This window comes from Jaculus jaculus, chromosome 10 (genome assembly GCF_020740685.1).
Source record: "Jaculus jaculus isolate mJacJac1 chromosome 10, mJacJac1.mat.Y.cur, whole genome shotgun sequence".
NCBI classification, from domain to species: domain Eukaryota; kingdom Metazoa; phylum Chordata; class Mammalia; order Rodentia; family Dipodidae; genus Jaculus; species Jaculus jaculus.
The window spans coordinates 59,844,307-59,858,253 of record NC_059111.1 but is presented as its reverse complement, the minus strand read 5'-3'; the positions used below and the strand labels follow the sequence as shown (position 1 = coordinate 59,858,253).

At 35.5% G+C, this 13,947-nt stretch overlaps 1 protein-coding gene across 2 annotated transcripts in view; it reads right to left on the bottom strand.

Moving 5' to 3' along the window:
• Cdk14 (cyclin dependent kinase 14) overlaps nucleotides 1-13,947 on the bottom strand; it is a 707,419-nt gene that overhangs the window by 265,270 nt on the left and 428,202 nt on the right. For both annotated transcript variants that reach the window (XM_045161059.1, XM_045161060.1), the window contains one exon: nucleotides 5,945-6,065. In XM_045161059.1, coding sequence (XP_045016994.1) covers nucleotides 5,945-6,065 — 121 coding nt within the window. The remainder of the gene's footprint in view (nucleotides 1-5,944; nucleotides 6,066-13,947) is intronic.

Below are 13,947 nucleotides of genomic sequence, written 5' to 3'. Positions count from 1 at the left end.
ACATTTCTTCTGATCAGAATATATGCAGCAAATTATTGCGTGGGTGTATTTTTAAGACAGGCAACCACATGGCACAATTACATCTTTATATATGTTGCCCATGACAAATTCTTATTAACTCTCAAAAATATTATAGTATGATGAGGAATTATGTAGTAACCCAAAACTTAATGGACTCCAGTAGTGGGAATGGGCTCCGAACCATGGCCACCACCAGACCCTCGGCTTTCTGACACACAGATGTCCTTGCACTGCCACCAGTTCTTTAATTCCATTGCTTCACACTGGCAATGCCTACACCATATTAGTTGGACTTTGCATTATTTGAACACTTCTACTTAAAGAATTATGTTAAACAATGACTAATTTATGTCCTTGGTCTTTGGACCTGGTTAGTTAGAAGATGATCAAACAATGATTTACAGAGTGATGATTATGTAGCTCAGGAACTCAAAATCTTATTCTTACTGAACAATCTTTTAACATTGGAATCATTCACTTTAACTGAAGTTGTAAATTAGTAATGACTTGGATTTGGAAAGATATATGTCAACACAGACAGTATGACATATGAAAATGTATTTAATTTAATGACTCATGTTCTAAATTAATTAAATGATTCATGTTTATAATGCCTTTCGTGAATAAAAATACATAGTGTATTTATATAGGATATTAAGAAAGAAAGTCTACAGGCTCATGAGTGACAGTCAACGCTACTCAATATATTTGAACTAGCAAAAGATTTACTAGGACTTGAAATAAAATTTATATTATGGAACACAAAGGTACCTTATTCACATTTTAGAGTCACCTTAGAATTGAAAATATGAACAATTTCTTACAAATCATCTTACAGGATTACACAGTATATTGTAAAGACAAAGGGCATTGAGTGGCCTGCTGTGAAGTCTGTACATTGGCTCTGTTTACTAATCATATGACTGTATACAACTTAATTTCTCTGGGTGTTCTTTCTTTTCACTTTGTCATGGTGCAATAGGTAATTAAGATGCTTAACAGATCCCAGCACTCAGGAGGCAGAGGTAGGAGGATTGCCAGGAGTTTGCGGCCACCCTGAGACTCCATAGTGAATTCCAGGTCAGCCTGGAATAGAGTGAGACCCTACCTCAAAAAACAAACAAGAAAAAAAGATGCTTAACAGAACTTATAATACAGTTTGTGTTCAATGAAAGTGCCTATTATTGTTACTATTATTATCATCAGTAAAGTTTCAAATTAAACAATAAGACCTTAAAAGGATAAATCTATGCCCAAGGTAGAGGCTGTACCAAGGTTAATTTAGGATTTTCTCTACTAAAGCAATGGTAAATAAACCTGAGTCCTAGGAAATTTTATTTTATTACATAACTTGCTCTGGTTCAAGACAGACCAGTAAAGACAATGGCAGAACACTATACTTTGTTAATCTGTAGGGGGCTGAAGCTTATTTAATAAAAAGAATACTAAATGGCTTAATGATGGTGAATAAATAGACAATTTCTTTTTTAATATGTGAAAATCAATTTTGATAGACCTTTTCCTATATATCAAGACTAATATGGATTTTTCTTAACTACACAGTTGTTACATTGTTAAATAAATTAATTTTAATCTTAAATAAGAGATTTAATAGGGAGTGGGTGATTTAATATGCAGTCTCATTACAATTGACATGCTTATTTATAAATGATTTGCCCCACATTTTGACAAGCATAGTTCATATGTTAATTAGCTGTTTAAAAGAAGATGATAGGAAGAGCCATACATACCAGCATTCCCCCTCAAAGCACAATGACCTTGATGAGATCGTCTTTTATTAGCATCAGACAATTTAGTTACCTAATATTAAAAATTAATCCTCAGCCAGGTTTGGTGGCACACGCCTTTAATTCCAGCACTAAGGAGGCAGAGGTAGGAAGATTGCCGTGAGTTCAAGGCCAACCTGAGACTACATAATGAATTCCTGGTCAGCCTGGGCTAGAGTGAGACCCTACCTCAAAGAAAACAAAAACAGAACAAAGAAATTAATCCCTTAAAAAATCTCCAACAACTTTCTGCTAAAATAAATGCAGCTGTAACTATACATATCTACTTCCATACAAGCATAGAAAGCTTATTTAGAATAATGATCTCAGCGATTAGAGTACAGCTGTCTGGAAGAAGAACTGCACAGACAATCGGCCTTTCCTACTCGTGCTTCTCCTTATGTGGTTTCAGAACCTGGAGCGCCATTTGGGTTTAAAAGCTTAGCAATGATTTTCTAGGTTTTGACTTTCAAAAAGATATTAAATCCTAGAATTAAGAAAAGTTATACGAGTTAATGTGTAATTCTACTCCTCTTCTTACATCTTCATTTATAGAAAGACACAAAAGTATCAAAACTATCTCCTGATGAGTTCTCAAGTCATACCATGTATTCATACATCTCCATGGTATTGGATACCTACAGGAGTAGATCATAACAGGGGCAGCTCTGATTTTCATCAGTAGTTGACAGTGTGAATGCATATGTGCCTCATTAATATTTTTATTGCCTGTGGCTATTTAAGCAGAAACCTGGAAAACATAACACTGTGTAGGGATCATTAGTTTTTAGTTACTACTGTATTACCCCAGGACAGTAAATGAATTGTAAAAATAGCCTGAAACTACTGTCACTTGCCTCCCTGCTGTTGCCCAAGGGTTAATATTTATACTTCTCTCTGGTGTAGCTGAGCCATGACTCAATTATAATCCCATTTCTAGGTGTCTCCCTATCCAGCATCAATGTCATGTCATTGATTATTCAAAACCAGTGTCCTGTGAACTTCTCTCTAACTGGAAAAAAAAAAACACAACATACATTTTACCTGACTTACAGCAAAATAGAAAAATGGATTTTACAAAATTGCTTGGAATGAAATCAAATTCAGAATGACAGGCATAGCATAGACATAACTTAGATTTTAGGGCTTGGAAGAGAACAGACATAAGCATGGGACACTGCTCAAACCTAACACATTTGCTATTTGGTTTGGAAATGAAAAGTCTAGGAATGTAGACAAAAGGGCATTTGGGGTCTACTATTTTTTACTGCTTTTCTTCCTTACATCTTAGATAACAGTCTTTTTATGTATTATGTCTCTGTTCAAAACGAATTGGCAGCAAGTGCCCAAACAATCTTTCTTAAGACAAGTGTGCACATGCATGCGCGTGTATGCACACACACACACACACATGCACACACACGGGAGGATGGAGATACACAGTTGAAAAAGAAAACACTATCCATGTAGAAACAGACAGATCTATTATCAAGTTGCAAGCACATGTTGTACTCTGTACTCTAAAAAGCACTCTTAAAGGTTTGGAGAAACTTCAGAGTTAGTGGATCCAAACTGACTTTCATTGATTATGAAGATAAAGTCTTATCTGAACTGCCAAATAACTAACACAAAACTGACTCTATGCTACAAATGTTTTCATAGTATGGTTTATTTGCAAAGTCCTTAGGTGAACTCACTGAAAGACAACCTAGAATTTCCATATTCAAAAAGTAGAGAGAACACTCCATATTCAGAGTATCACATAATTATTATCTGCATAGCCAACTCTCAGTTAAAAGTAGAAAAAATAGTAAAGGAATAATATATGCTCATACATTCATTGGCACTTGTATAATATTTTTTCTTCCATTTTGACTAGTGATCTAAACATCTATTTTGCCCAAATATATGTTATCATTTGGAAAAAGTTAACTCCATATAGAGTAAATAACCATTTTTTAAAAGTCTGATGAATAAATAGATTAGGTAAAGCATTCAATGAGAGATGGTCATCTTCATTTTTAGCATTTTATAACATCATTACAAGGTAGCTGGATTCATTATAAATCATTACAAAATTTATAGCAACAGATCTTAGAATGTCTGGTGGCCTACCTCCTTTTTTAGCTTTACTACATATTATATATTATATTGCCATATATATATATATATATATATATATATATATATATATATATATATATATATATGTATAGCACACACACACACACACCCACATATATGTACATATTATAACCTACAAAAAATAGCCACATGTACATAAAATGTTGCATTTCCTTTCAGTGGCTTTACAGGTCTCTAAATTACCTAAAGCGTATCTGGAATTTAAATTAAGGGTCAGGAGCGATGGTTCAGCAATGAAGGTGTTTGCCTGCAGATACTAATGATTCAAGTTTGATTCTCCAGTACCCACAGAAAGCTGGATGAATAAGGTGGTACATGTGTCTAGAGTTCATTTGCATCAGCTGGAGGCCCTGGCATTCCCATCCTATCTGTCTCTCTGTCTGTCTCTGTCTCTCTGTCTCTCTATCTCTCTCTCTCTCCCAGGAGTGGTGGTGCACACCTTTAATCCCAGCACTTGGAAGGCAGAGGTAGGAGGACTGCTGTGAGTTCAAGGCTATCCTGAGACTACACAGTGAATTCCTGATAAGCCTGGGCTAGAGCTAGATCCTACCTAAAAATAAGTAAATAAATAAAAAATTTCTATGTCCTATGTTGCAAGGAACTTGATTTTCCTCTTACTGTAAATTTTATGAGTAAAATAGAATCAGTATATAAGTTAGGCCCCACTACTGCTTAATTTACTAAAAGCCAAGATTCTTGGGGGCAGAACTGTAAAGTAAGCACACAACAGGAAGGTAAATAACACTCACTGGGGTTTTACTGAGGCCATAAACATTACATGATCATGTAGCTAAGTTCTATACACAGAGGCATAATGTTTCATAAAAGATTATTCTGCTTATGAAAAAGTAATATGCTATGGGAACTATTTTACTTTGAACCCAATCATGAGTCTACAAAAGGATTTTTCTATGCATAAAAGACATACTGGACAGCCACAAGGGACATTGTCCTGACTGCTAAGAATACAATTATCCCTTTTATGTAATTATTATATTTAAATCATACTTCACTGGAAACTCAAGGTAGTTTACCACAATTAATAATGCTGTGTATTAAATTATGTATTAATTATTAATTATATATTAATATTAAGTGTTAAATCTTGTGAGTCAATGGACCTCATAAAACGGATTTGTGTTATCTGCTGAATCACTACATGAAACAATATTCTCTTAAAAACTATGTTATGATATCTTTAAAACATAGTGGCTTTTTTCCCTGGATTATTACTATAGTTTTTAAGGGTATATTGTTAGTCAACTTAGTACTGACTTATTACCTTAAAACTTTCAGAACATCTCTTACCTGAGTTTTATTGTGAAACTAAACATGCTCCCTGCTACTCTGAACTCTACTGCTATTTGGAGAACTATGCCTATTTATTATAAAATAAAGCCATAAATTAGGACAAAGAATATCACAGTGCTGACAGAAAAATGTCTGTAACCTTGTCCATCAAGAACCATGACCAGATACCATCTGTGGCAGACCCTGACTAGGGAGCACTTCCAAGCATGCTTTAAAGAGCCCACAGTATTATTGCACACAGCAACACTCCTGCCCCATTAATCATTTTTTTAAAATTTAATTTATTAGTTTTCTTTTCAGCAAATACAGGCAGTTTGGTACCATTGTTTAGGCTCATCCATGATCTACCCCCTCCCAATGAACCCTCCTTGTTGATATAAATGGGTCGTGCATTGTGGAGTTAGCCCACAGTTATTGGTACGATAAATGTCTCTGCATATCATGACCCGACATGTGACTCTGACATTCTTTCCGCCCCCTCTTCCGCAAAATTTCCCTGAGCCATGTTGGGTTTATTTTTGGTCCGCTTCAGTGCTGCGGTGTTGGGGGCCTCTGAGGCTCTGGCTCTCTGATTTTCCTGCCCTATTAATCTTTATCCAAGCCATTAGGATGTTTGTTTCGGCTTGATCCAGACCAAGCACTATACACAGATTAGCTACAACAAAGTATTCATTTCTTACCACATGTCAAGGCAGGTGGAATATTCTGTGGAGCCCAGGAGGACATCTGGTGGTCTGTACCACAAGGTAACCACTTCATTGGAGTATGTGTGGCTTGGGACAGATTTTGCTCTTGCAAGACCTGTGGATTACAGGAAATATAAAAAAAAAATTACATGGACATTTTTAGAACATATGTTTTAAATTTGAATCAAAGGTCAAACACAAAACTGTAATTCAGAATCATATATCCAGCTTCATGATTAATACAAATGTTGAAGAGAATATATTGTGGCCTCCATGTGTTGAACACACGTTAATAATCATTAAATCACTTCTAGCTGCAAATGAAGCATTAGCATTAGTAATCTAACAAAATATAATCAGAGTAAACAATTCAGAAACTACTCGGTATGACAGAAATGCCTAGAAGTCTCCTGAATCATTCAAAGTTCTAATCCATGGAGATCTAGTTCTAGGAGTTATAAACTGTAAGTCTTGTCACAAAGAGTTTTGTGGTTCAACAGCTTGGAGAAAGACTTCAGTAAGAAAGCTAAACAGTCTCTCAATTGTAAGATTTCTTGTTGCCACTATTTTTTTATATGTATACTGTGAATCTGCATGAAGAACGTATGGCATTTTTTCACAAAGGTTAACTAAAATCTAATGGGATTTCAGTGTTCTGTCACTCATTTCCATGGGAAGACATACTGTGAAAGCTTATGTAAAACTAACTGCAGAATTATAAAGGAATGGCCAGTAAATCTAGTACACAGATGATGTGATGGGATATAATAAATTGCAATGGGGAATTTTTGAGAATATTTTAAATGAAATCATATATGTAACTTGGCCTCATATCTTAAATACTCAAATATAAAAAGAATGAATACAAAAATATTTAACTATATTTAGTGTTTACCTCAGTAATATGGAGTGACTTATTTTTTTTTTAAATTGAGAATGTTTTTCTAAGTACCCCCCCTAAGGTTGTATATAATGACTGTGTGATTTTTTTTTAATGCCACAACATTCATGGTGATATATCTAAAAGGCAAATAGGCTGTGATAGTTTTGCATCTGTCCATTAGTGATAAGTGCTATACTTTAGACATAGAATGTTCCTCAAAGACCCAAGTGTTAAGGGCTATTTCACCAGCCTGTGGTACTACTAGAAGTTGATGAACTTCTGTGGTGTTGGAACTAGCAGAAGAAGTTGGCTCACTGTGGACAACTCTCAAAGAGGATATGTGGATTCTGGTCTCTCTTCCTCTCTCTTTGCTCCCCAGCTACTGTGAAATAAGAAGTTTTGTTTCTCCATCAACTCCCTGCCATGATGTTTTAAATCATCCATAAGTCTAAAACTAACAGGGTCAACCAGGCATGACCTGAAACCTCTGAAACCATGAGCAGAAATAAGCCATTCCTTCTTCAAACTGATCACTTCAGGTATTTTGTCAATATGATGTGACTAATGCAACAGGTATATTGTTCACAATCTGTTGCTAAAAGCATTCAAAACATCTTTACAGTGAGACTACTTTAACATGTTTGAATAAATGTTCTGATTAATAAATATTTATGTAGTATTCAGTAAATAAAAATTTCCTATTTACTAACAGAGCATTTCATTGTCTATATCACATTAAAATTTTGAAATTAATAGGAGAGCTGGTAAGATAATTCTAAATGGATTCAGCTATGACTACAGTAATTTTTCCTATAGTTCAGTTATTATAATAATATGGTGACACATTATATATTTTAATATATAATATTATTTTTATATATTATGTATGTGTTATTATATTTAATATTCCATATTAAAATGGAAAGGTAATGTATACAAGCATACACACTCATGGTACCCAATATTTATGCACATGAATAAAATTACTATATTAATTTCAACACAGATTTCTATAGTAACACCTTATTTCTTTTTTCTACCTCAATTCAAGCAAAACTGAATACTAAGAAAGGAAAATAAAGATGAAAAATAATCTTCAGAACTTGGTGATCCCATCAAAGCTTTGTTTCCTAACTGATAATAGTTCCATACAGACCAAACAGCTAAGCATAGGTTCTAACTCATCCCATACATTGTTATCAAGACAATGGGATGCAAAAACTATGTAGACTGGATGCCTTTGCTTTTCCCAAGTCCTCACTATCATGAAGCAAGGCCAGGGAGAATGGAGAATATATATATATATATATATATTTGACAGTTCAGATGAACAGGCTAGCTATTTTAAAAAGCAATATTCTGATTTGTGAAAAGAAACTGGGACCTAAAAATAACCATAATAAAAATAATTATATATAATTTCAGACCATATATGAGTTGGTTAAATATTTGTGAAAAATATAAATGGAAAAAGTTCTTAGTCTACATTATTTTCTTCCTTCCCACATGCTTAGGTCAAAAAATTTCCAAATTTCATTCCTCTAAGCTACAAAACTACCCAAAACAACAAGGAAAATGGGTTTTCAATATTTGACTTTTCAAAATATTACGAACAAATCTATAAATATGGCTTTTATCTAAATGTGCCATAAAGAAAAGTAAGAATATATTATTTACATGTTTAAGAATATGTATGGTGTGCATATGTGTGCACTGCACATATGTGTGCAGATGCTTGTGCCCCAAGCACACTTATGGAGAGGCCAGAGGAGGAGGTCAGGTGTACTCCTCTTATTTCCTTGAGACTGAACCTGGAGCTCAGCACCAGGGGCTTACTCTCTGTTTTCCTCAGCACTGGTGTTATAGGCATGCACAGCCTTGCCTAGCTTATTACATGGGTACTGGGGAATCACACTCAGGCACACATGCTTGGTTAGCAAATGCTTTTATTGACTAAACCAATTCCCTAGCCCCAGAAAGTTATATCTTTAGGGTACAGTCTTTTTAAAATATTTTTATTTTAATCAATTTATTTGACAGACAACAAGAGAGAGGGAGTGGGGAGGGAAAGAGAGAGAGACAGAGAGAGAATGGGTGTGCCAGGGCCACTGTAAATGAACTCCAGATACACGCGCCACCTTGTGCATCTGGCTTACATGGGTCCTGGGGAATCAAACCCGGGTCCTTTGGCTTTGCAGGCAAGTGACTTAACTGCTAAGCCATCCCCCAAGCCCTAGGGTACAGTCTTATATGTCATTTTAAAAAAGTCTCTTACCATCTCATTGTAATGAAGACAATTAAAAGCTTGGCTTTGAAAGTATACTATACATTGACAAACAAAAGATACTCACTTTAAGGATTTTTCACTTCCATTAATAAGAATAATAAACTCCAAAAATTTACAGGAAATGAGCAAATTATTTAACCCATGGCTAAAATATTTAAAAAGAACACCCTGAAGAATGAATATCTAATTAAATTTTTCCAAATAATTTTGGTAAAGATAACACTATGTATTTGTATACCTCATGAGTCAAAAACCTGCTTACTCATGAAAAATTTAATTAAACTGTATCTTCCAGTTGAAGGAAATCTGTAGAACAGGATTAATTAACACAGCATGTGTGAAAGCTTTTTTTCTCTGTTCCCTGTCAGTTGCTATGGTTACACTACAGGAAGAGAGTTACACTGCTTTTTTAAAAAGATGAAGTTCATGGGTTATTATCAACACTTCTTATATTAACATTTTGTCTCAATTAAAAGTCAAGAAGCAAGGGGAGGCAGGCTGGAGAAACGGCTCAGTGGTTAAGGCGTTTGCCTTCAAAGCCAAAGGACCCAGGTTCAATTCCCAAGGACCCACATAAGCCAGATATACAAAGGACACAGGCATCTGTAGTTTGTTTTCAGTGGCTAGAGGCTCTGGCATGCCCTTTTTCTCTCTTTCTGTCTCTCTCTCTCTCTCTCCTTGCAAGTAAGTAAGTAAGTAAATAAATAAATAAATAAATAAATAAATAAATAAATAAATAAATAAATAAGAAGCAAAGGGGGATGCTAACCAGATGAGCACAGGATATCTACATTGTATGACTAAAGCTAAGCCTGTGCATCTCAAGGGTGACAAGCTCCCTTGGCCAGCCAAAATGGCTTGCATAACAATTCATTGTTTAATGTTCTGCCATTTGTAGCTAACAAAATGTTCTACAGTAGAGAGGGGAAAAAAGCTTGATATTTACGACCTACTGCCAAGGATTCGAAGTTGGGCTGCTCCTATACGTAACAGAATCATAGATTTCAAAGAGTTAAACTCTGTGGCTAACCATTTACCAGGGAAGGAATTCCTTTCCTTATATCTACCTTACAGAAAACACCATCTGTTTGATTCTACCCTTCACCATGGTTTCAGTAAACCCCAGGACACTGTTGTTCACATCTGCCTTGGTAGATAAGACTTCATCAAACAATGGACTGTCCAGGTCTTCTCATTGCTTGATCACTGCATTAGACCCCCACCCATATCCCTTTCTTTTAAACTTCCTGCCCTTACTTCTCTGCTGCAGAAAACAAGTAGTAACTTGGTATCCCTCTGGGACCTTTCTCTACCTAATGCTAGTTTTCTTTTTCTAGGATTATACATTCTAACCAGTGTGATATAATTTAAAAATAAAATGTCCCCTAGTCATTTATGTAGTATTTGGTCTCAAATGAAAAGCCCAGAAGGGAGACTTTTAGGAAGACACTGCATGATGAAGGCTTTCACCTCATCAGAGTATGAGTTCATAACTTGATGGCATCATTCAGAAGTGGTAGAAACTAAAATAGAGAATTGACTTGGAGGAACTGGGTTACTGGGAACATTCCTTGGAAGAGTGTTTTTCCTCTCCCACTGGCTCTGTGGTTCTTTTCCCCATGAGGTCAGCAGCTTTGTTCCTTCTCACATTTCCTGCCCTAAGATTCTCCTTCACCACAGCCTAGACACCAGGGAGTTAAGTGACCATGTATTAAGATTTCTGAACAGTGAGGCAAATAAATATTTCCTCCTTTAATCTGTTTTTCTTAGGTATGCCATCATAGTGACAAAAGAAAAGCTGACTAATACAGTGTTTTCTCAGATGTGCATACAATGTAAGTCACTGTCAGTAATGCTATGTTTTTAACTTTCAACCATTGGTGGTGTCTTCCACAATTTAACCTCTGGCTCATATTTCCTTCTATGATTCAGATCTGGTTTTACTCAGTTACCCACAAGCACTAGGATGCACTCTAAGTCCTCCAAATACCCTATGTTTACAATAATTAAGTTTTAATGTGATAATATTTGTCAAGAACCTGGTATTCTAACTCGTTAAAGAAAATTCCCGAATATAGGATAAGGGTTCAGAAATGCACATTTCAATGTCCCTGCTCCATCTAAAGAACTGAGAAGGGAGTAGAAATATTAATTTTTTTCTTTCTAATTAAGTGAGACTAATAATGGCAAAAAGCTAAATGAACTTGATGCAGGGACCTAAAATACAGTACACAGTAGCATCTTTGATTTTGCTGGGGTCTTTGCAGAGAAACGACCACTGTGCTTGAATACTAGTTTTGTTTACATGTTAGAACCACTTCCTTACCTCTCTCCCACACCACGTTTCCCAAATACTCAGAAAAAGTGCCTTGCTTTAAGTAAAAAAAATCACTCTTTTTAGTGTTATTGAAAGACTTTATTGTTACTAGTGCTGTTGTTAGTTAACAAGTAGCAGACAATTCAAAATACTGAACATTCCTCAACCTTAATAACAACAACAAAATACTGACATGCCTAGTATGCTCTTAAACACTAAAAGGGGGGGGGGGCACCCCTGAACTGCCTCCCTGCCATTTCTCCATATAACTTCCTATAATTGGAAGCATGGCCTTTCCACCAATCCAGAAACCCAGGGCATCCTGAAGATAAGTCTTCTGGATTTGTGTTTTATTTAATATACTTGGCAGTGAAATCCAGGGTCTTGTGGATGCTAGGCAAGAATTCTACTACTGAGTTACAATCACAGTTCTTTTTTTTATTTATTTTATTTTCTTCTTCCAACTCCTCCTCCTCCTCTTCCTTCTCCTCCTCTTCTTTTTTTTTTTTTTTTTTTTTTTTTTTTTGAGATAGGGTCTCACTCTAACCCTGGCTCACCTGGAACTCACCCTGTAGATCCAGGCTGGCCTTGAACTCACAATGATTTTACATTTTACTTCTGCCTTCCAAGTACTGGGATTAAAAAACATGCTCAACCACACAGCCTGTTCTTTTTAATTTTTTGTTTTGTTTTGTTTTTGCTTTTGGAGCTAGGGCCTCACTCTACCTCAGGCTGACCTGGAATTCATATGGAGACTCAGGGTGGCCTTGAACTCACAGTGACCACCCTACCTCTGCCTCCTGAGTGCTGGAATTAAAGGCATGTGAAACCACGCTTGGCTCTTAATTTTTATTTTAAGATTCAATTTGTTGTCCAGGTTGGTCTTAGACTCATTGTGTAGCTCAAGCAATCCTCCAACTTGCAATCCTCTTGTCTCAGCCCAATGAGTAGCTAGGATTACAGACATGTGGCATGCTACTTGGCTTATTTATGTGCTTGTTTTACATATATTTAGCATATTAAATATTGTTTAAAGTGAAAAAAATTTCAAGACTGCAGTAATGATATCCTTTCCTTTCCTTTGAATGTAACACCACTGTTTTACCTTCTCTTTGCCATTAATTAATTTATTTGCATGTACATGTGAGTGTGTGTGTGCATGTGCACACATATGGGCAGGCCAGGATCTCTTACAACTGCACATGTGTATGCTACTTTTTGCATCTGGCTTTGTGTGGGTACTAAGAAATTGAACTTGGGCTGGCAGGCTTTGCAAGCACATGCCATCTGCCCAGCCCTTTGTTTTGGTTGTCTAGGCTCTCACCATGAGATAAATTATTCTTCATAAGATAAAAAAAAAACTGTTCAAAATGTCTGCATTGGCATTTGATAGTTTTTAAACCAAACTAGTAATTTTTGAATATAAAATTCAATAAATGAAAGTAAACCCAGAGACACCTAAGTGTTGAGGTAGTATTTTAATTGACTAGGATTTTATTAAGATAGCCTCAATTGTTTTGTGTGTGAGGCAGGATTGCACTATGTAGGCCAAGCTGGCTTCAAATCTGCTATTCTCTTGATTTTAGCAGTTGAATGTTGGGGTTAAAGGTGTGCAACACCACACTCAGATCCTAATAATTCCTAAAATTTTAAACTCAACAAATTATGCTTAATCTGCACATCTTACAGGGCACAGTGTATAACTTTCATTTTAAGCAAAAGCCCTTATCATCCTTATCATAATAGTTTACTAAACATTTCCAAAGAAAATGGAAGATTTTCATGTAATTTTCATATGTAGGAAATTTTTATTTTTCTCAATACTATAGGAGAAACACACTTCTGTTAGTATATTAGCCTATGTATTAAAAGACTTGAGACATGATAAAATGTGTTGCCTATTAGTGTTCCTGGAGTTACCTAGTTAGACATATCTGTTTAAATTAGTGAAGCTCTATAGCCCTTGTTGTGTGTGTGTGTGTGTGTGTGTGTATGTGTGTGTGTGTGTGTACTATGCCCTAAAAGATGGCCACCTGCCTTTGTAACTAAGTTTTGTTGGAAAACAGCAACACCCAGTTATTCACATATGACAATGGCTACTTTTGCACTAACAGCTGAGTTGAACAGCTGAACAAGACCACTTGACCTAGAAGACTACTATATTTAGTATCTGAAGTAGTAAGTCAGATTTTCTGATCTTTGAACCAGAGAAAATTAATTTTATGGTTCATCCAAGTCAACAATCTCAGTTATGAATATAATACAAAAATATTTTTCATTAGATGCATAAAGCTCATATATGACCACGTTCATCAGAAGCTTATTAATGTAATTCCAAGACACTGATCCTATTCCATAACATCTACATTAGCAGAGAATGCAAAATCATTTTCAATGGAGCATATGTGAATCTGTCATAGATTTCAGAGTTCACTGGCTTATATTTCAATTTCTCATTTCTGCTTCCCAGTTAATGAAACCTATAATTAATACTCCTATTCTAGATGACA